The 24,466-nt window shown below is 36.7% G+C and overlaps 1 protein-coding gene and 3 long non-coding RNA genes across 8 annotated transcripts in view; 2 read left to right on the forward strand and 2 right to left on the reverse strand.

The window, feature by feature from the left end:
• Window positions 1-7,056: 7,056 nt before the first annotated feature.
• On the reverse strand, window positions 7,057-22,119 carry LOC117152560. The gene is made up of 4 exons (XR_004462948.1): window positions 21,928-22,119; window positions 21,442-21,446; window positions 7,295-7,300; window positions 7,057-7,072 (listed from the first exon to the last, which is right to left on the reverse strand). It is a non-coding gene; the product is annotated as an uncharacterized LOC117152560 (long non-coding RNA).
• On the forward strand, window positions 9,953-10,984 carry LOC117152565. The gene is made up of 2 exons (XR_004462954.1): window positions 9,953-10,466; window positions 10,688-10,984. It is a non-coding gene; the product is annotated as an uncharacterized LOC117152565 (long non-coding RNA).
• LOC117152562 lies at window positions 20,876-21,257 on the forward strand. The gene is made up of 2 exons (XR_004462950.1): window positions 20,876-20,916; window positions 21,153-21,257. It is a non-coding gene; the product is annotated as an uncharacterized LOC117152562 (long non-coding RNA).
• A 1,008-nt stretch (window positions 22,120-23,127) lies between the features above and the next one.
• LOC100742616 (GTPase-activating Rap/Ran-GAP domain-like protein 3) overlaps window positions 23,128-24,466 on the reverse strand; it is a 24,425-nt gene continuing 23,086 nt past the window's right edge. For 4 of the 5 annotated variants that reach the window (XM_003485614.4, XM_012394036.3, XM_012394035.3 and 1 more), the window contains 3 exons: window positions 24,095-24,181; window positions 23,747-24,016; window positions 23,128-23,424 (listed from right to left, as the gene is read on the reverse strand). In XM_003485614.4, the coding sequence (XP_003485662.1) occupies window positions 23,177-23,424; window positions 23,747-24,016; window positions 24,095-24,181 (605 nt within the window). In that variant the 3' untranslated portion in view covers window positions 23,128-23,176. The remainder of the gene's footprint in view (window positions 23,425-23,746; window positions 24,017-24,094; window positions 24,182-24,466) is intronic. The other variant, XM_033324772.1, reaches the window with a different exon arrangement.

The raw sequence follows: 24,466 nt of genomic DNA on the forward strand, positions 1-24,466 counted from the left end.
CCTCGCCGGGCCCGTTTTGCTCCGACATCCTCAGCTAGTTAATTCGTCACACGCTCGTGACGTGACTCGCAGTCTTTGGACAGTCGTGAAATTCTGCGGCATTCTGGGAACAACTTTTCTGCCTTCTCGAGCAACCAGCCTCTGCTGCTACTTCCAGATAATTTCTATTTTCTCTCACTCGGAGTCTATTAATCACGTTAGCGTGCGTTCGCACATCGAAGAACGACCGGTGCCTGCGTGCCTGCGTGCCTGCGTGCCTGCGTGCCTGCCTGCCTGCCAACAGAAAACTTCAACGATTATCAAATTACGATATATAAAGTGAGAATATCGATTGTGCGGTACCTATGTGTCTTTCTATCGTATACAGGACATAACGCAACATCTCGCCTAAATACCCTAGTACCGACTACCAGCTGATTCCCATAGAAACAAATTTTCTTCATTCCGTTAACATCCCGTTACTCGAGAAAATCGAGAATTTTTTAGAAAATATTACAATTTTAGCAAACGTAGAACTCGAACTTGCTTAATTTCGCGAATAATCAGAACCGTTTTACCGTTTTATCGTTTTATCGTTTTATCGTTTTACCGTTTTATCGTTTTACCGTTTTGCAATTGAAAATTCCAACGTTCACGGAAGAAGAAAGTCTTCTTAAAGGAGAGTGAAAGTGCAGCTGATTTAGCAACGGGATATCATTTTCGAAAAACTATGCGGTTATTAATATCAAAAATATCGTAAATAATAATATTTTTGTACTTCGATCCAAACATTTGAACGTTGGTCCGCGAAAGTAAGTAAGAAAAGCAGCAAAACATATTTATGTGATGAAAAAATGACTTATTCTTCCATATAGTACATTTAATAAAACTAATGCAAGATATATTATTATTTATATTATATTTATTTATAATATCAGATTTAATATAGACAAGCAAAATGCCGTGTAAATTCAACAAGAATTCAAAATAAATAAATATTCGGTAAGAGAATATCCCTGATATCCTCTACGGTAAAGTAAAAGTAAAGTGGCAAAGTAAAGAGTAAATAAAGTAAGGATTTAAAAAGGCGTGATAGAAACATTAGGTTTAACTTAACAGGAATGAAAAGTGCAAAATTATTACGGCAATGTAGGATATTAGAAGCAAGAGTCAAATTCTAGAAAAGATAGGAAGACGGTATAGAGGGAAATTCAACGAAAGAGGAGTAATTTTTACGAAGACGTCGAGAAACAATGAATTGTTACGTTATTACGAGTATACAGTTTTTTCAAGTGTGAAGAAAGAGAAACGTTCGGTAGGAAAAAGAGTAATTCTTATCAAGATGATATCAAGTTTCATAGCGAGACGTCGCGTCCTAAGAAAGTGCATTCGAGTGTACGAAGAACGTTTACAGAGCGCGTCTGAGAAGCGATCGCACACATCCAAGTTCCGCTAGTGTGCACCGTGCACCGACGGCCGTCCCGCAAGGCCGGTCCACTTCCGGTCCCGCAGAACCACCGATCGACCTTCGCGCGGAAACATAAACGCGCTTCGTACTCGTATCTTTTGTTTGTAACTCGGCGATCATGCAACACGATATAATGCACCGAGCAAGGGAAAACAAAAATTATTATACGAAATTCCGTTCTTTGTCCGTTACAGAACGTGGATGCGCGTGATACTCTGGATGCGTCAATACCGTTAATTACGTATGTCCAGGCAACACGTTGCTACGTCTTTCGACAGACGCAAATTTATAATACGCTGATTTCTCGTGAAAAACGCTATCGCTTAAATTACCTCGTTAAGTTACCTCCAATTATCCAATTATCGATTCGTCGTTAATTCGTTCCAAATTGCTTAATCTTAATACCTACTAAAAACTACCATGGTTACTTTGTAAATCGAATATTGTAAATCACAGTGACCAAATATTTATCCAAGATGCGAAGAAATTTGCGATATCGTTCAAACACACACGCACACACACACACACACACACAAAAACGTATAATATATCTTTATACGAGATTATTTATTATTTATTAATCAGATACGAAAGGAGAAAAAATGTTGTTTCGGTTTTGTCATTTTCTACGGAAGATATTATCTTTAAATACAGTTTCAGAAAATATAGTTTTCGGACTGTGGCGGATAGGACGGACCGAATCGTACGATAAAAAGAAAATAATTTTCCTAACTACGCGTATATGCTAAATTTCGTATTACCGATAAATTTCGTATTACCTTATTTCTTTTGCAATTACCGTTCAGTCCTTGAACATATTCCAGAAATACTCATGATACAAGTCTTTTCTTTCCTTCGTAACGTAATATGCATCATATACCGTAAGAACTATTCGCTAAACGAAGCGAGAAAGCGACAAGAAACATTGTAAAACATACTACGACCGACTATTTTTTTATTTAATTTTCTAGCTAATTTTCTATGCTTTTTATTAATTGATTAATAAATTTTCGCTCGCGCGTTAAATTTCGCATAAAACTATGCGACTCGGGGGAAAATTTCATTTTATTTCTATATAAATTACCAATTTTACACATAATTTTGTTCGTATAAAATTTAATTCTATTTTCGTTACGTTACGTTACGTAAAGTTAGATTATACACTTGAAATCTCAAGTATACGATCTCGTATATATTTTTCATACTACTAACTTGTGACTCGTAAAATTTTTAAAAGCATCTGTTCGACGAACGGACGACATTGCTTCGTACAACGGTAACTATTAGTCGGTAGGATATCGTGGAAGAGTGGAAATTTTGGTGTAACCAACCAGCGGGAGAACGGGAAGAATTAAACCGTAGGAAAATGAAGCGTCACGCGGCTATATCGGCCTCTTCTCGGATGTTCGCAAAGGCCACGACGATGGTAGTTACAACTATGGCTGCGACGCCGACGGTAAGGTCAAGGCCCTCTGCAACCGCCCTACCCAACTCCCATGCAGCTTCGTGGTCACGTGACGCGACTCAAGGTCTTTTCTCCCTACTTTAACCACGCCATCCACCACGATGCACCAAGATTGCACTTTTTTTCGTATATTTGGACGAACGCAGTCTCATAACGTTTTACCTTTATCGAGAACTTGAGAAAACGTTCTCGTTCCTGTCACTCCCTCTCTCTCTCTCTCTCTCTCTCTCTCTCTCTCTCTCTCTCTATTTTCCAGCCTATTTTCCAAGTTCTCCGTTTCGCTTCTATCCGCAGATTTCGAAACTTGTCCTTTGTCCCAACACTCTACATACAATGTTCGTATATTTTTCTTTTAATATAAATTTTTCTTTTATTAGCGAAGCGAATATAGCGATATAGAAGAATATAGCGAAGACTTTGTATAATAAAACGCAACGAACTAACGAGAACGAGGTATATATTTTATCAGATATATATCATACATATTACGCGTATTATCGATATGGTATCGGATATCGTATAGTTTCGATTCGTAAATATGGCAGTTAATTAGTCAAGTGGTTAAAACACGTCGTTTTTTACCTTAGTCCGATTATCTGCGTACATGCTTTAATTTGGCGACGAAGAATTATTATTCTTTCACGGAATGGACAATTTTTCATTCGGATGTGTCTTTTCGGGGGTATTTTGGGTCGCTAAAGCCGTAAACGAGGATCGCTGTTCACGGAAATGGACGGTTATGAAAATTCGGCCTTACGAACGTTTGGCGGAAAAAGACGCCAACTGCAGAACCGCCAACACCGTGATCATACAGAGAGGTAAACGGTAAGCAGCAGAACGAGCGACGATACAGTCAACGCCACCGTTTCACATGCCAATTTTGCCGCTTAGCGTTCGCCGCTTAGCGTTCGCCGCTCAGCGTCCGCCGCCTCGTTCTAATCGAATATTTTATACGGTAAAAGCGGTATTATATTATTAACAGTACTACTATTTCACTTGCAGATTGATTTTCCGTACGCAATTATTTAGAAATCCTTGATACAAGTTATCGTTACGTTGCACAGAATCGCACAATTTACCATTCTACTGGAAAAATTATCCTTGAAAAATGTTTCGTATAGTTACGCATTCCTCAAAAACCATCCGTATATGTACATGTATTTTATGTGTACAGTGCACAGTGTACAGTGTACAGTGTACAGTGTATAGACATACAAACGATGCAAATTTTCCTATATGATAATTAATAAAAGGAAATAAAATTATTTTTATATACTTATTATTATTATTTTTATATATAACTATATACTTCGATATACCATAAAATCCTTGAATTTTGAATTTAACGTTATTTATAACTGAACGATAGTAAAAACTTTAGTAAAAAAAAGTAACTTTAATACGTTCAAGTGGAACGAATAACGTTGCTGAATCGTCCTATAGCGTAATTACGACGTTCATATTTCATCTACGGTTGTAAATATACAAAGATTCGTTATCGATCAAGTGTATCGATTATCAGTATTCCACAGGTACCTACTCCGTTCTCTTTATGCGAATTATAAACGTGTATTAAAAAGTACGTTAGTTTCTCGAACTCTGCCGATTCACTTGTCCATTTGGTAATAGAATAAAGCTTTGGAAAAAAAGTAAGCTTCTGGCTATACTTTCTGTCGTTAATTTGAAAAATTCATCGGTGTTTCTATATCCGAGAATGGATTTTCGATTACAGGGCAAAGAAAATTTTGCCCCTAATCGGCACGATTATGTAATCGTAGCACGATCGACAAGGGTCTGTATGATTCGCGATGAACGAATAGAAACGATAATAAAAAGAAATAAATCGATAATACAAAAGAGAATTTCTTTTCATACGACGCTTCGTTCGCCATAAAATCGAATTTGAAAATATAAAAAGTGGAAATTGGGAAAAGTTAGGAAATCGCATAATTACGGTATTTTCGATTTGCTTATAGATCGATGTTAGGTTCATGCCTAGATAAAAGATACGAGGATGGCAGGTGACGCGGAAGAGGGATCGATGACCTTAAGAGTACACGACGCCGGCTCTATTTCGAGCGGGTCGTACATATGTATATACCGTAGGCCCCGATTAAGATTCAGAATGACCATGAAAGAAGCAAGTACGACGAGCCACGTTTGTTTTCCTATTACGTTAGTCTTGTCAATGCAGATAATACGCGGGCCAAGTAAGACGTTATCGTTGACCACATCCACCGTTCGTTCCACGTCCAGACTTTTCGTTAGAGATTATCGTTAACGTTTCGCGTCGTTTTAACGTTACGCTGCAGAATGATTTTCATAAGTTACAGAATGACGCAAAGACAGTGTCGGATTAAAGCTTCCGCAGGCCTCCTTCGTAGAAACATTCTTTAAATGGTCTTCGAAATATAAACAAAAATGTTTAGTTTAGTTTTCCCTCAAATGTATCTTTTTAAAGGGTAAATTTAAAAAAAAAGGTAAAGAAAAAAAGGTTACAACCTCCTCCCGTACCTCTTCTCTTAATCGACGCTGGCGCGAACAAAATTTAATTTACGTTCGAGCGACTGAAACGCGTCTTTTTTCGTAAATGCTACGTTACTTATTATTAACATTTGCAACAAATGCAACTTATTATCGGATTAATTGGTTGGGTCCAAGAGACAAATTTTAATTACCAAATAAACGCCATGTTTCGCGGAAATGCGTATCGGCGACGTAATATCTGCCTCTCTAAACGGACATCAACGAAGGATAAACGTGCGCAACGAGTTACGAACTGCATAAATCAAACAAACTGTCAAACTCAAATTTATATAAAACGAACGAATGCGTTCGTCCCGTGAAAATTAATACAAAAATTACGTACGCAGAACGCGTATAACTTTTTTCACATATTTTCTGCCATGTCAAAGTAAAAAGAATCGACGTATTTGAAACGTACGCTTCTTTAAGCAAATGTCGGTACAAACGGTATCGCACAATGCAATCCTTTGTAATCCTATGTAATCCTTTTTCTAATTCACCTACGTATTTTTCTATTACGTCAAAATAACAAAATATCGGCGTATCTAAATTAAAGTTACTTTATCAGATTGTATGGTAAAGTTACCGAGAGACTTACTACGAGAGAATCGCTAGACTCGGTTGCTAGGAAACAACATTTTACAAATTTATAGCCTAGTCGATATTTGAGTTGATAGTTTAGAGAGAAACTAACATTTATATTTAAAATTATAACAAGAACAATTATAAAAAGACGTTTTAACGATCGAATTATTTAATAATGAATACGATAGAAGAATTAAATACGATAGAAGAAACACTTTTACTCAACTTAGAAAGTAGGCGCTAAAGCTGCGAGCAAGGAGAAACGCGAGTCGAAAAATTTCATACGATCGATTGTCTTGCTGCTTCTACCGAACGATAACGTGCGATAATTGCACGTTTACAAAGACTGTACGTTACACAATGAGCATACTAAGGTATTTCATAGAAGCTTTCCTTGCAATCGCGTTCCACGTAAGTACAAAAAGTACTGGATTCGACGTGGAATCTCTCTGCCCCCTCTCTGTGTTTCACTTGCAAGGTAGGCGCGGGTTTTCCTTTCACCCGGGCCAGTCAGCTCGAGTAGGCCCAACTGCATATACATACGTACACGCTTAATATCTCGTTGAACGCGCATACGTTCCTACGTAACAACTTCACACGAATATTTTCCATGGCTGCGCGCTTATGAACGCGCCTTCTAACCTTAATCGCATATACCTTTTTCTCGTTTTCTCGTTTCTTCTTTTTCCTCTTTTCTCTTATTTTACCCATTCTCAGCATTCTCCGATTTCTCCTTTTACTTACGAACGACGATTAATCGAAATCGAAATACCAAACAAATTTCAAAATACTTGCTACGATCAAGATCTTTATAATTAATATATTATCGGCGTTGTACAGCGCTAAAGATAAAACTGTTATCCGTGATCGAGCCAAAATGTAACATATTCGATAGGATTTATCTTTCACAGCTAAAGATCATTCTAAGAAAAATTATAATCAACGTGAATTTCAAATACGTTGCTTTCGCGATCGATCTTGTATTACGATATATTCTACGATAGTTGATCGGCGAGCGATCGAAAGCGGTGGAAAAAAATAAAAACGTTCTAGATAAGACGACCAAGGTTACATAAAAATACGAACAATGCCCATTTTTCATTTGCTGGATACGACACTTTATACGAGGTTATATGTACATGCATGCCGATCGAGGATACTCAGCGGTCTGGTCTGAGTGTCAATTAAAATTATTATAGCCGGTCGAGAAGCATTTTTCAGCAGCATCGGGAAACCGGTTCGCTTTGGCATCGGCTGCAATAGCCAGCTACCGTCGTCTCGTGTAAGTACAGTACCGCATTTTGTTTTCGCCTGGCTCAACGAGATCGCGTCCAATTGGTTTCGCGCTTCGGAAAAATTCACACCGCCGATGCCGATAGAGAACGATCGGTAGCGGCGCCTAATAGCTTAGTTAGATCGCCTTCCCATGATTCCCATTATATACAGATAGCGTAACATTCGCAGCCTCTACCCTAATTGTTGTATGATTTATTTAAAAGGAAAATCCAATGTTATTTTATTTCTGCAATTTTATTATATATATATAAAATATATATAGGGTGTGGCAAGACGCGAGTTACAACCGGACAAAAAAGTTATTTCATATAGAAATAAGTAAATGTAAATCATAATATTTCGATTCGCAATTTTCTTTTCCAGATTATATCACGCGTCCTGTAAAATCCTGTCAAATGCTGTCAAATGCTGTCAGATGCTGTCAGATGCTGTCAAATGCTGTCAAATGCTGTCAAATGCTGTCAAATGCTGTCAAATGCTGTCAAATGTTGTCAAATGCTGTCAAATGCTGTCAAATATTGGCAAATCCTGTCAAATGCTGTCAAATGCTGTCAGATGCTGTCAAATGCTGTCAAATGCTGTCAAATGCTGTCAAATGCTGTCAAATGCTGTCAAATGTTGTCAAATGTTGTCAAATGCTGTCAAATGTTGTTAAATGTTGTCAAATGTTGGCAAATCCTGTCAAATGTTGTCAAATGCTGTCAAATCCTGTCCAATCCTGTCCAATCCTGTCAAGTCCTGTCAACCTAACCCCAAAATAAATAAAAACTAATTATATCGTCGCGTATCTTACGTTTCTACTGGAACGTAAAGGAATGTTGCGTTTCTGCGTTACTTTCCCCTCGACTTGTCCACATCACCGCCTAATTGCATTTACAGTCGCGTGTCTGCTGAATCAAAAATACAGATTTATTATCCTGCATATTTTCAAACGCATCGTTCATCGTCATATAGAAGAGATCGAAGAATTGTCCTCCAGAACCCCTTGGGGTTAGGTTGACTAATTTAAAAAATCATTCAGGCTAATTTATTTTCAGCAAAAACATTTAAATGCTAATAGCAAATTGGCAATGGGAAACGAAGAGATTTAAAAGGGATTCGTATTAACGATCATCGTGTGCAACCGAAGCAAGTTCGTATTTAACGCTTCTCTGTTGGCAATATTTATAATACACGGGGCGGTACGTTTACAATCGTCGTAAGTCGATTGGATAAGAAAGTAGATGAGCGGAGGAAAAAGCGTGGCTAGCAATAAGTACGCGGCATGCTCGAAAAACTTACTTTGTGAAAACAAATAGGAGGAAGAAAAGAGGAAGATTGCCGTCGAGTAGCAACAAATGATGGAGGTGCGGTCGGGCCAGTAAGTACGTCGGGAAAGGTTCATCAATATTCATAAGTCTCACTAGGCCTATCCGCGTCTCAAGGATCCAGGGAGTTTCCAGTACACGCTCCTTCTCCCTATCTCTATTTTTCTCTTTTTCTCTTTTCATGTACGTGTCGTGTGCGACTACGTATACCCGACGAAAGCCATTCGCGCGACACGGATTTATCTTCGTAATGCGCACATTGCACGTATGCGCGCATACCTATTCCCACTGCATAAACTGCATTCTATATCGACATTGTCATATCGCGTTACCGTTTTCATATCCCTGTGTGCGTCGGGGCAAACATATATTCGGATGTCTCCTTCTACCTCTGATAAAATCGCAAAATAAACAAAGACAAATACTCTGAAATATCAGCTGTGCTATATATTTGAATCTAAAGTATTTCACGCTTTCTCATCGTTCAAGTTAGCTGTATCTGGAATTACGTCGTTTTCACAAAAATATCGAATACCGTTTAAACACACAGGGCCAAGATTAATTAAGAAATATTCGTTTCGATATTATATAATATGTATATATTCTATATGTAAATAATATTCAGTTTTAATGAGAAAATTTTGCAAAACAACCTGTACATTTCGATATTACAATAACCAACTTTAATCATTTTTATTACGTTTTATTACGTTGACCAAACGGTAACGGCATTTGCAAATTTTTCTTCCAACTAGATTTCCAACTAAAAGGAAATTATTCAAATAATTAACTTTAAAACGTATGCATGCATGCGCAGAGACTAGATAATATATAATATCGATATTGTCAACGACTATTTTTCAGTCGTTTTCAGTCCATTTCAGTCGTTTCAGACTATTTTCAGTCCAAACAAAAGATATCAACTTTTCCATAATAATTTCAATATATTGACTCTTTATATTTGGATAATACGAATATAGATGTCTTTGTCTTTTATTTTTCTTTGTATTTCTATTGCTTTTTAAAACCAAACAAGTTATATCAGAAATCATTATTTACGAATTAGTTGTATTTAAATGTGCGTTGATAGGTGCGTTTAGAACGTATAATGGATAAACTGTGTATCACAATAAGAGTCGAGTTGTTTTAAAAGTTTAACATATTCTTAATAACCTTAATTGTACAAGATGGCTTATAAACATTGACTTAATCTAAAACAAATATTTGACAATTTAATTTTTCTTCGAAATTCCATTCATTTACCATTTAATAATTATTTCAACATTTAATTTTACATTTTAACGTTTAATCTCTTTATAACAAAATGTTTGCTCACTCCTTTTTGATACTCACCGAAAATACCTACTAAATTTTATCCAATCCTACGTTACGTTATAATTTTAAAAAACATTTTCTGTTAATGCCAATTTCTCTTTAACACAGTCTTTATAGCATTTACTTAGTTCGTTCGTTTACTTGTACGTGCATACATACGCGTATACGTATGTAGATCATATGTACTTGTACATATAGTCATGACAGTCCGTGTATGCGTACGCGTATTCGTATACGTATTGCACGTGTAATGTATACACATGTACAGTATATACTTTGCGGTCGTGATAAGATCGAGAAGGAACTTGCGCAATCTCGAGTTGCGATTACCACTGTCGTGGACAGACCCGTCGCCGCCACTGTCGATAGATTTTACCTGTATCTTGTATTTTCTATTCTATTAACGGAGAAACTACTCGTTACCTTAAAACTTTAAGATATAGAGGTAGATACAAGAATCGTATGAAACTTCTTAATGAAAATGACTTTCGTAATGTTTCCAACGGTAACTCTACTTTTATCTTGCATTGCCATATTCTCAAGTCGGTGCTTAAAGGTTACGTTAACACGAGATACATATAACGAGGCTAGGCTATCTCTACCGCATGTATCGCGTAATAGTTGCCATTATATTTTTATTTTTTTCCCATCTATCTAGTATCCAGAATTTGAAGTTTCGAAGGAAGAAATTTTAATCGACCGAGTGTTTACAGAATATTTTTCTAGGTTAGGAAATACGTACCGTTCGTTCATTGCAAATCCGCGAGATGACCTCGAAAGTGATTTGCAGGCTTTGGAAGAGGCGATTGCAAAATCGGAATGTCTGATAGCAATACGCGTTTTCATGAAATTTCAGATACGCAGCGTGAAACATCGTGGATGAGCAACATTTGACAACTTATAGAATTTATTATTGGATTTCCTATATGTTTTTACATTTAATCTGAACAATTGAAAATGCAAACGATACGATTAATACGATTGCTTTCAATTTACTAATTCATTTCGCTAGACATTTATTCACATGTTACAAATTCCACGACTAATTTATTTTTCTTATTTTAAATTTTTAACATTTTTCTTATTTTCGTGATTAATAATAATTGATAATAACACGAGGCGATTCTTTATGCAGAAATAAGAAGGACATATAGAATACAAGTTTTCTTATGTGACGCTTCGTTCTCGAGAAAATCGGCTTCTATGCTCGAACGTGGCTAATTCCGAAATGGGCAGTAGTAACGTAAACAACCGTCAACGTGTTCTTTCACGCGTGAAAATAAATCGAAAATCAAGTAGATCGATAGAATCAAGTTAAGATTCCTGCTCTAGAGTACTTTGCAAAATTCCTGTAATCTTAGTAAAGCAATTATCTACCGTAGGTAAATATAAATATATAATAGATATATAAATAAATGAAGCGAATTTTTATCATTGTTATTGACAAATGTTCGCAAAACATGTCCATGATTCTTTGACATATCGTCAAGGTCATCAACCCGAGCAGTGTTACAAAGCTTTTGTTCGAGTGTCGCCGTTCGTTAAAAACTTATTATTTAAAAAATGTTTAAACGAAAGTACATCATTTTTCGCACATTATTTACATTGAAATACAAGCTGATTCTTAATTAACTTAAAATTCGATTTGCATCACTGTTATCACATATATATGATAAAGTATAATATTATATTCAATTATAATAATCAATGTATATATGTATATATGTATATTGATCCTACTGTATCGAAATATCAAATAATTGTAATATAAACTTTTCAATGTGACAATAACTTTTTAACAAACGGCGACATCTAATTGAAATCTTCGCAACGCTTTACTCAGGTTAACGACCTTGTATTATTTTTCAAAAATGATAAGCGACATGATAGATATAGAAGAAAGTATGTCGGTGCTAAAATTTGTATCAATAACGTCATTACTGATTGTGTTCGCTATTCTCACGTATACCGCTATAGGCTAACGCCCCATTCATTCGATCCCGTTTCCTTTTTTCTGTAACAGCCAGCCTCGAGTCAGTGATTTTCTTGTGTTCTTCTACTTCTCCTCTCTATTCTCTCATCCGTTTTCCTTTGTCTTTCTCAATTTAGTTCATTATTTCGATAAAGAATATAAGAAAAATGAATTTACTGTACGAATTATTCTTAATTTATTATACGAAGATTGATTTAGCTTCAAGGAATAAATTAAAGCAGAAACAAAATACATCCAGCGTGCTCGTGTACATACTCAAAAATGATTGATTGTAATATGCGCAAGCCTCGATGTAATAAGGAAATACGATACAATACGATACGATACGATACGATACGATACGATACGATACGATGCAATACAATTTCAGTAAAGAATTATTAGCAACATACATCTTGTAGAACAGAAAGCATTATTAAATTGTTTGAGAAAGTTGTATAATTTTGATTGTATACCATATGTCGTTAGATGAACTTGTTTTCTAATTATTTTCTTTACTGCTTATCTTAATGCGCAACCTTATTTTACCCTTATCTTGCTATCACATTTATTTTGCTATTTTGCTATTTTGCTATTTTGCTATTTTGCTATTTTATTATTTTGCTATTGTCTATTCAATCTAACGTATTCGAACGTTATCCAACTACTAACCGTTATGTGTATACGTCTATTTATTATTTATTGCACGAATCTTTACCTTTTCATCTAATTTACCTAGTTAATTAGCTACGCACTTTATCTTCGCACTGTCCTTCTTCTTCTTTTCCAATTTCTTCATCAGTCTACAGCCCTATTTTTACTCCTTCGTTCTTTATCTCTCCTATACTAAATATCTATATATGCTATTACTGATCCTTCTAATTGCCTATACTCTCTTGTCACGAGCACAAATAAATAAATAAATAAATATATATATGAACTAGCAAGAAACTATAAACTCTGGCATAACAAGATTATTGTACGCTATACACTATATATTAAATCGATTCGATTCAACGATAGTTTACATTTTCGAAATAATTCTTGTAAATGGAGTGTTTTATTAATTCGAGTAACTTCCCATTATAAAAACTTCATCGTGAAAGGGGGGAATGAGAAGTTAAACTATAGTTTAGGTCGGAGGAAAGTAAAAAAGATCGATATTGAGATGAAAGAATCGTATAACCTAAACAGGACAGCTAATTATTCTTACATAATTTTTAGTCTACATAACAGTGAAATTCTTGCATCGTTCTATATAGTTTTCGTAATTCTGGTATATCAAAATACGATTTGGTAATAAATACAGAAATTTCATTAGCGAACATTAATTAAAATCCAATACGATCATAGAATGTCAGACTTTCGTTTCAAGTTCCTTGATCGAAGATAACTTGACTACGCGCTAGATTTCGCGTTCGACCTTCGATTTGATAACGTTAGGATAACATTTCGATGAGAATGCATTTATCACCTCACACGGAGCGATTAAACCGACTCACATAAGATTTCATACACGTGAAAAGTGATATCCTTATTAAAAGAAAAACGAAACACGACATACTAGTACTAATAAAAGCGTTCCACAAATAGATAAAACTAAAACTACTAAAAATATTGCTAGCACTCTACAAATAATTTCCCCCTATATTAAAACAATATTTACTTTTTTTTCTCTGCATTGCTACAACCAAAAATTTAAATGAAAATGATTTAAATTAAATGATCTCTGCACATTTTTATTCGTTACTTATTCCACAACGATCCTTCTTTTCCTTCTTTCCACATACAAGAATCTCCAACGTTCGAATTTTTCCAACGTTCGAAATTCGAATTTTTCTGTAGTTGTTTAAACGCATAAAGACGTTAAACATCGATAACGACATAATAACAAAGTGGACAATGCGTAGACAAGCACGGGCTGGAATTCGATAGCTCCGTTTCACATACAGAAGTCACCAAATTGCATCATGAGATGGTGAATTCAAATTTCCATATCGATCTTTAAACACATAAAGGTGTCGAGCGTCGACGAGTCAACATAGTAGTTTCGTAGACGAGTTAGAGGTCGAACTGGAGCTCGATAACTCGTCTTCTTGGCTTAACGGATTCACTTAGAACACGAAACGTCCATATACAGCGCGTTACGAGAGAAAGAAGTCAGCGTGCGCGCGCGCGCGCGATAGAAGAAAACCTTCAGCCACAAGAATCTCGCGTTAAGGAGCACTGATCCGCACTGTGCATCGTGTATTACCCCGGGGAGGTGGGGATAGAGGTGCAGAGTGCAAGAGGGGAGCGCAGAGGGGCTCAAGGCCGGTCACGCCGTCATGCCAGAAAGCCTGCGCGCCGAAATATCATGACTGTTCAACTCGGTTAGCCTCTCTTGCTGCTCCGATTACTTCGCCCCGTTCGTAGACACGCGGCTATATCACGTTCTCGTTCTTCTGTCGCGGACCAAAGTCGCGGAATCATGAAAATTTTGTGTCAACAATTCCGTCCCATGGATTAATATACAGAGCGGAGTAAAAAGGGATAGAATTGCGATGTATAAAGTATAAAAGGGAAGGAGAGGCGGATAATCGACTCTAGGACAGGTGGTACAAACACGGAGGCTGACAGCTGATAGTTCGTGACTTTTGTATCGAGGGAAGTTACGAAACTCGTTACCACGAGAAAGGCTACGACACAGTCTCGCAGGAAAGAAACGGAACACGTCGGTGTGTGAGAGCGTGCGTGTCGAGTGCATTCGCGAGTGCATTCGCGGTCGAGAAAGAGAAAGAGGAAAAGGACGTGAAGAGACAAAAGGGAGAGACGGAGAGAGATAGATAGTTAGAGATAGGCAGACAGATAGATAGGTAGGTAGATACATAGATAGATGGATGGATGGATGGATGGATGGATAGATAGATAGATAGATAAATAGATAGATAGATAGATAGATAGATAGATAGATAGATAGATAGATAGATAGATAGATAGATAGATAGATAGATAGATAGATAGATAGATAGATAGATAGATAGATAGATAGATAGATAGATAGATAGATAGATAGATAGATAGATAGATAGATAGATAGATAGATAGATAGATAGATAGATAGATAGATAGATAGATAGATAGATAGATAGATAGATAGATAGATAGATAGATAGATAGATAGATAGATAGATAGATAGATAGATAGATAGATAGATAGATAGATAGATAGATAGATAGATAGATAGATAGATAGATAGATAGATAGATAGATAGATAGATAGATAGATAGATAGATAGATAGATAGATAGATAGATAGATAGATAGATAGATAGATAGAGAGAGAGAGAGAGAGAGAGAGAGAGAGAAAGAGAGAGAGAGAGAGAGAGAGAGAGAGAATGCGCGAAATCGGTAATCGATCGATCTGCGATCGAAATTCACTGCGTCGCTAGGATATCGTCCTACCAAAATTGCGGTGATGCCCTTAAAGCGATTTTAAATCGGCGAAGGAACACGTTTGTCAGGGAAAAAATAAAGCGAAATGCGAAATGAAGGGCGAGACGTGGAAGAAGGGTAGAGTAAAAGAGGAGAGAAGAAGAGACCGACGAAAGGAAAGGGGATAACGAGGAGAAGGAGGCGGGAGTCGAGGGGTCATCGGGAAACATAACCTCTGTACGCGCAACGTTCGAGTAACCGACCGAAGTAATTTTCGACTTTACCTTCACTTCCGATACACTTCCGCGTATCTGGCTTCCTTACCTTATGTTTCGTGCAACCCCACGATCGCGATGAAGATTGCCCGTAAGCGTTCGCGTTTGAAGCCAGCGTCTGAGATCACACAACACTCTTGACAGTTTTCCGCGATGATGTACGGCTCGGCTGGTATAGTTTTTTCGGCTAGCACACGAGGACAGACAGGCCAATAGATCACAACACTACTACCGACACTTTCGATACGCGACACTATGGTAGACGTACGATCGGGCGTCTTCGGACGAAGTAACAGGCAAGCGAAAGAGCTTGGCACACCTTCGCGTCACGTTACAACGAGCCACGGGCAGCTACAGGCACGGGCTACCTCGGACTCTCCGTCTCCGTCTCCGCTGTTGACTGGTGGCTACCTCACACCACAAGCTCGTCTCGTACCTGTGTCTCTCTTTCTCTCTTTTTCTCTTTCTACGCTGGTGCTCCGAGCCAGCAGCCGGTAGTACAGTGCATTGCCACCAGATGGACGTGTGCATCAATGTACATAATGCATATAGCGAGCGATTCTACACGAAATTGATTTGAAACGATACTCGAGAAATGGACACCAAAGAAAAGAAATTTCAGAAATTGCTCCATTCGGCGTTTCATCGAGTGTATCTACAGGTACGTTCGTTAAAGTGGACTGATAAGGTATAAGATAAAACGCAACAGCTCGTAATAATCATTGAGCATAAATATGTTTAAACGTAACTTTTTTTATTATAATCAGTGGTACAATCGTAAAGACTAGTTGGAGAAACATGCTAAACGCTTGAACTTAACTTCTATTGCTATAATAGAATTTAATTGTTAAGTAACGAAGGAAAAATGACAGATTAATTATATAAATGTTAACAAAACCTTATCTTATTTAGGATGTTCTTTTTTTAGAATACTTTGATCCATCGATAATCGAAGCAACTTAAAGAAAGATTGTAAAACGTTTTAGATTATCAATGTTAGTACAGATTTATACGACAAATAACCTATTTAATTATAACTGGTAAATCGATACCTTTTATTTTACCTCTCCGAATATCTTACTAAACAGTCGTATTATTTATTAGATAGGTTATAGCGAGATAATCTTTAGAGTCGATTTTTGGGGTAATTTTAATCGAGGAACGTGCAAAACAACCGATACGTTACACGGAAGCAGGATTTCAATATGGCGGACGCGCAACTTGATCTAACCGAAATCTCGCTAGTAGATCGAACACATGGTTCGTCATAATGCATCGTTTATTTTCTAATAGAGTATTACGTGTACCCGGTTTGTTATCGTTTATCCTGTGATTTTAGTGGAATAGAACAAGTTAGGGAAACACAAGTCGATCTTTGCAAGAATATGGAAGGTATAAGTGTAGATTTGCAATCAACCAAGTATGCAGTCTATCATTTTTGAGAACATAATTAAAAAAGGTAGAACCTCGATAGAAAATTGTTTTGTGCCTACCAAGTATTGTAGAAAGCACCGCACCCTGGACGTTTTACATATTTTTTTATATTATTTGTATTTTATCTTCTCAAATCCTGCACTCTCAAACTTTCTATAAACTCATAAAAATCCGCAGTCTAGTAATTACCGTTGTATTTCATGATTTTTTACAATTAATTAAAATTTTATTCACAGACTGATTGATCAACGAAATCGATCGATTTTATTTTGTGCACAATGTTTTTCATAGGTATTTTAGTTACGAGATTCGGACATTTTATTTTACTTATTCGTCCATTATTATTATTATCATTATTACTACTACTATTATTATTATTATTGTTGTTGTTATTATTATTATTATTATTATTGTTATTGTTGTTATTGTTGTTGTTGTTGTTGTTGTTGTTATTATTATTATTATTATTATTATTATTATTATTATTGTATATATGCTATATCGTATTGTTTTATTACGTACATTTCATTACGTCAATTAGCATTTATGAAATATTTCGTTAATTTAATGTACTTGTTCTTCGCTCATTATTATTTGGTATAGAGATATAGGAAATAATTAGAAAATATGAAAAAATATCAAAATAGTCTGTGAATAGTGAACAACGAGGTTAAAACGAATTTCGCTGATATTACAGTATTATTTTACCGATTGCAAAAAAATGATTCTAGCGTTATTAATTTAATTAAATTGTTAGTAATATCGCTAGTTATTAATTTAAAGTAAATCAGTAAAACTTGACAAGCTCGAAGTATAGAAAGTAATAAAAAAATTTCATAATAATTGAAATGAATTAGATTCCATTCGACAAGTAGATTGCGGCGCAATATTAAATAAATTGTACAGAAATGATTGTATGGGATTTTGTAGAGAAACAAGGTGTTTTGATTAGAGAAAATGATTGTTTTGCTACTGGCGCGAATAAACCATTAGCTGGATTATATTTAGCGTTATTAATTACGGTTCGACTCGAATGATTAAATCGAATCTAATGTTTGACATGGAAGTTCGTTAAATTAAAGTGTATCGATAGATCAATAGGGAAACTAATATTTCTTCTGTGAAATTGTGCAATCGCTATTATAATTAATGGTTTTTGTTAAAATTCTTTTCGTCTATTTTCCGAAAACCCGTTGAATGTCGTCACGAATCTGGAAAATAAGACGGGATTTTAGTCTTTGTACGTTAATGTCAGATAAATTAGAGGAAAGAACGCGGACAATTATTATTATAAGACTCGGCTGATAGTGGCATATAAGTCAGGTAAACGTAAATGATCATAGTTCAACGCTCGAGACTGACCGGGGTCGCCAAAGCATTTTCCTTTAGCTCCGCTTGACAGCGATTGGCATCTATAATTCTCGACGGTGCGGTGTGGCAAAAAAGTCGCGGAATGCGTTTGATTTGAACCCGTTTAAACGCGTTTCAGGAAACGTGAGCCAGCCCTTTCCACTCGTCACGATCATATCGAACCGATCGTTTTCCTTTAAGCGATTATAACCGAAGCACGAAAGGTGTATAAATATTAGGAAAGAGAAAAAGGAAATAAATTAATCTAGGCAACGGATTTTTCAGACTTTCAACAATTCTTTATAAAATATGTATAGATGAAAGTTCAACATTTACCTCGAACTACGTATCTTTTCGTATATGTACAATTTTGTTGGTTTTGTTTATGTAAACAATCGCTGTGCAATCGCGGTGAAATTGAGGATTAGAAATCATTTAATAAAAATACGAGAATCGAGAAGAAACTGGTGCTAAATCGAAAAAATAAAATTATCGAAGAGAACATTTTCTTACATGCGAATATTCAACTGATCGTAATAGACACAATAGAAAATAGAAAATGTGATTGTAATAGGAAGATGTCGAGTTTTACAGCATATGAAAAAAATACATCGAGATCGGAGAGAACGGAAAGATTCGACAAATTCATCGACGAATTTACTAAGAGAAAAGTTTCGTGAGAATAACATTTTCAGATTATTTTCAGTGGTTTTCGCGAAGAAGGTTATTTATACGTATATGGAAAAAACTAACGATACAGAATACAATGTAATATAGTTTTTTGAAGGAGTTAATCGTCTGAGCAAATGTAAAAAAATTCACCTGTACATTTTTTAAGCGGAGATGGACGATTAAATACGCGAGTGCGTGGATTTGAATAAATTTTCAATATGCGTTGTGATGTATCGGCGTCAGCTGGTCGGTGGTCGGTGGTCGGTGGTCGATACGAGACAGACTGGAGCAAAAGGACGTTTTCCGTTGCGACAAGATTCCGCGCACACTGTCAGAAACAGGCGTCCAGTTAGCAAGTTTAGAAGCGCTGTAGACGAAAGGTAGAAAATAGGCGTATACGATAAGATGATTACAGACAGCTTTCCGTGACTAGAACGCGTGTTTGATAGCAACGATCAACTGCTTCCGAGCGATGATCGTCCGTTAGCGAGCGTAGACGAAGACTGTCCTCGCCGTCGAAGAAACTCCCTCCGCTGGAGTACGGTCCGAGAAAGATTCCTCGAGGCCTGTAGCAGTTTTACGATGCGCCCGGCATCGCGCTCAGCAATACGAGTACCACTTGTAACGCAGCAATAATAATAAAACCAGGTCCTTTCCACGGATCGGTGCGATGCGTAACCAAACACTGTTAATGTATCAATTGTGTGTGTATATATCTATATCTATATTGGAATATTACATTTGAAAACATTCGAAACATTAAAAAAAATCTTTCGAAACAAGAAAACTCGATGTACACGATATCTGATTTTATTATTTTAATTTGAAAAATTTCTTTTCGCTGATTATTTAAGAGTTCCGAATGACTGTTTATTCCGAGGAAAATGTCGGGGTCACTTAGTTTTCCAGACGTTTCAAATTTCTGTATATTTCAAATAGTTTATACAGGTACGGGTTTATACAGGACGTGATTTTATGCGACAATTTTATAATTGGCCGACACGGCCAACACCGGCGATAGTTTTTTTGCGAATATGCATCTCGGAAATTAAGAGAGTTACGAGGTTTTCGCGAGAAGAAAAAGTCGTTTGAAACGTTGAGTTTTCCAACATGTTCAAAAACGATGGAAATCGGTGTTGTTCAGATGTATTGCTCTATAATCAAATCCAATTACGTCACAAGAATGAAAAAGAATCGTGTCATAAAAAAAAAAAAAAAAAAGAGAGGACGTTAAGATACGTCTCCGAGGAAATGAATTTTAACTGTGTTAAAACGCGTTAAACACGATACAATGTACGTGTACATATAATACTACGTATATAAGGGCTCGGCCTTACTTCGTCCTCCTCTGACGTATTACGTTAGCGACAGAGAAAGTAGTAAAGTAGTAAAGTAGTAAAAAGCTTGGATCAAATTCATCGAATACATTTTTATATTACGACAGATTATGTACATTTGACGCACATAGGCCAACCTAGCTTAATCTTAAACTTATCAACGCGATAATCATTTTTAATATCGTATAAATAAACATAGCGTAGGCTGAACCAGATAAATATGCAGTCGGCAATACGGTTTGCAATAAGGTTCGACGAGTCCATCTTCGATTCGACAGTCGGTCGACTGTACGACAAATATACATATATCGTCCGAATGAAAAATTACTTACAGAAGAAAAGTTGTTCGATCGGATCGCATAATTACCAAATTCCTGTTTAAATATGAACGTTTAATAGGTTATCATCTTCCTTTTATTTGCGGTAAATACATACATATAGAAATCGCTAGGCGATTTAACGGCGTACATTTTCTTTAATTATCCTTTTACGTATTAACCGTGGCTCCTATCGTACCTGTTGTAATTATCGGCAGGTAATTCGTCACGACAACCATCGAACGAGACCATCGACGTATAAGTTATCTACGAATTGCGTAAAAGTAATCGTAAAACTTGGTACAACTCGCGTAGACCTTGGAAAACCTTTGAAAGCGACGAGAATCCTTTGCTCTTTATCGTTCGTTCGCTCGAGTTGATAATTAGCTAAAATAATTCTCGTAAAGCGGCTAAATTAGATCGCGTATATCATTTTGATTTTTCCAGTTCTCTGTAAAGAGTTTAGCTTTTAAATAACCCTTGATCGAAATTTAAAGCCGAGTAAATACGAATAAGACGAGAAAGGAATAAAAGTAAGACGTGGACTGCGAATATTTATGCAGACTCTTCGACTTTGTCGCTAAGATGACGCTTTAACGTTGTAACATTAACAGAATAATCAAACTTGTCGTATGTTACGAGACCCCGTCAAAATACACTGTACGTACGTATATTTATCATATATACCGATTTACACGAGTCCTTTACACGTACTTTTTACGATCAGATCCAACTATACGTAAAATTTCGTATCATTCTCTTTTCAGTTTCTACTTTTATTTATTATTTATTATTTATTATTTATTATTTATTATTTATTATTTATTAGCATCGTGCTAGTACTATCGGGGCATCTTGTTATCCGGTGCCTTGTCTCGTACTAAACATTCTTCTACCTATTATTATCATTGCTATTGTTATTGTTATTATTATTAGTATTATTATTATTATATAGGTATAGAGTGATTTTTCGTATTTGCAACAAAAACTCATCAAGATCAACGCTTCTTTCACGAGCAGCGAACGAAATCGCGTCGTAGACGTAATTTCATAGAAACTGAACGCTTCGTGAAACAGCCGATAAGCTTTGTGCTTCTATAGTTTGACGAATAAAGACAAATATGGCTATAGTCTGCGAAACTTGAAACGGGACACTCTGTGTAATTATTTCCTCCGATATTACGTCGTTAAAACAAATACGTTCGTATAGGTTTATTTAAAAAACATATTTTTTCGTTGTTTACGTTTATGATATAGAAACCAGTTTGTAGAGTAATTCCTACACTTACGTACGTTTCGTTCTCCGTACGTTGAATCGAATCGATGGACGCGTGTGCTTGTACGTATCTCGCGAAGCGTGAATTTTGTAGGAACGTGGCTAAATTACAACAAGCGTCGTATCGCTCTCTCCTTGATCGAAACAAATCGCGTCGTAGCATTTTTTCATTTCTCAAGATACGTCGCAATCATATCGTATAGACTGTTTGGAAATTATACTATATATACGTCTATAATTACAATATATACGACTAGATATTTTAGGCGAAACGAGGAAAAACAAAGATGGCACGTTCTAACTTGCATTTACTTTTGGCATTTATAATATTTCTGCCTGTCGCTCATTCCTACCCATGCTGCGTATCTCCGCGATTCTAAATCTCTCACAAATGCATAAATATCCGCCGTCCGATACTTTTCCAACTCTTTCTCTAACATTTTTCCAACGCGATAGAAACATAAATTTGATCTGGGTTCGATCAACGTTCGAATAAACGCTAACGCGGACAAAGTCAGGTTCGCATAAAAATTGTAAAACTGTTAATTAAACGGTCTAATCGTAAAAAAAGAGAAAGAAACGGCGCGCGTACGTGTATTTTATCTCGATTGCTCTTTGCAACGGCAGTAAATTCTAGTAAATTCTAGCTACAGATGAAACGCACCGAATCGTGCACGATCCGTCGTCGCTTTTACAATTGGATCGAGGCACGAGTTTCGGGCACAGTCGCGATCTGTCGGAAGGAAGGTCGTTTATACGTTGTGCGCGGAGCTCGAGTTTAACGGAAATTTTGTTTCACCCGTCGGCGCTCATGCGCTCGCAACCAATCAACGACGATTATTACCAACGATGTTATTAATAAATAGCAGGCAGGCTCGATCAACCATGCAACTTTTTGTACTAATAGAAATCACATTTTCGTATTTACGAAGACACGTGCTTTTCCTATCTTGCGTTTTACGCTTTATCGTATTAAACGTAAGTTACTAAACGCAGCAAGAACGTAAGACGTAGAGTATTGGAAAAACATCTATCGTTATACAGCTAAGAAACGATTAAGAAACGCGTTAAAAAGAAAATGGCGCATTTTTCATCGGTTAGATATGGAAAAGGTTACGGGATTAACTTAATAAGGAGCGAGTGTGCGAGGATCGCTGGCGATCCAGCCTATTTTCTGAGTCGAGGCGGAAGCACGTTGGTCGGCGATGGCGTTGGACTGCTGCTACACGATCTGCTCAACGCTCTGTGAGGCTCGACGCTGAGGAAACTCTTGTCGCTGGTCGGCGGCGCCGAGATGATTTCTGGCTCGGCAGGGCTGGGACAGCGTCGTTGCGAGCACGTTGACAAGCTACTTCTCGATAACGTTTGCAACGGTATTTGGTAGATTCTTATCGGCTTCCAGTCGCCCTGACTGTCTATAGAAAGCAAAAGACGATTATATTATTCTCGATTATATCGATTTCCTACTCGTATCAACGTTAGCTACTATAACGTCAGATATAGTACGTCATGGTTTTCTAGACTTTTCGATTTAGCAAGTTGTTGGCACAGTGTTGGCGCGTAAACGTGTTTATCGCTGCAAGCGTATTTTATATATATACCGTATACATATCGTTCTAAATAAATAAATAGATAAATAAATAAATAAATAAAGAAACATTTATCCTATTAGGATAAATGTAGAATAAGTAGAATAAGTAGAAAATGACGATCGGTTTGGAGAAGACGGACACGTACTTTGCTGATTGGATCGAGACGTAGAAGATTGGGGGAAAGGAGGCGGACTGGAAACCGGTTCTTCCTTGTCCATGGGTTTCGAGTCCAGGCGAATTCTTTCGCATTTTCCAGGCAGAAATTCCGGAGCCGTTGTGGCGAAGAAGATGTCTTGCTTCGAAGTGATTAGATTCAGGTTTGGCATGGCGATCGTGTGCACCAAATTTCCATTGATTATCAATCGTATCTCCATGGTGTCGTTGGTAAAGGCGATCACGTAGGGGAAGGCACAGGCTGAAAGTTTGTATCGAGACACGAAGGATTATCGAAAAATAAAGAACGACGAAACGTAAAGATGCAAAGATACGTTACCTATTGCCGCAGGAACGGAATTCCAGTTGAAATCGAATTCCGTTGCTACGGTATTCTCTTCTAAGAGTTTTTGAAAGTGGCACGTATCTGCGGTAAGAAAGGCAGGTAAGCGAGTATCGATCGAACACGTCGTTGTTGCATCGCTGCCACCAATTCTTCCTCCGTTTAACCATAATTCTACCGTTTATTATATTTATTAAATTCTTCGGTTTTCCATTTCGCTTCTTATTCGACTTTTAGCTAGATCGATATACGTAGGCACGTTGAAATCGAACGACGACCTTGTATCTTTAAATTTTGTCTACCTTTAAATTTACATTTTTCACCTTTATTCGTATTACGCGTACGTCGCTCTTTCGTCGACTACGCGTC

The sequence above is a fragment of the Bombus impatiens genome, unplaced genomic scaffold, assembly GCF_000188095.3.
Source record: "Bombus impatiens unplaced genomic scaffold, BIMP_2.2 scf_0064, whole genome shotgun sequence".
Classification (NCBI taxonomy): Eukaryota; Metazoa; Arthropoda; class Insecta; order Hymenoptera; family Apidae; genus Bombus; species Bombus impatiens.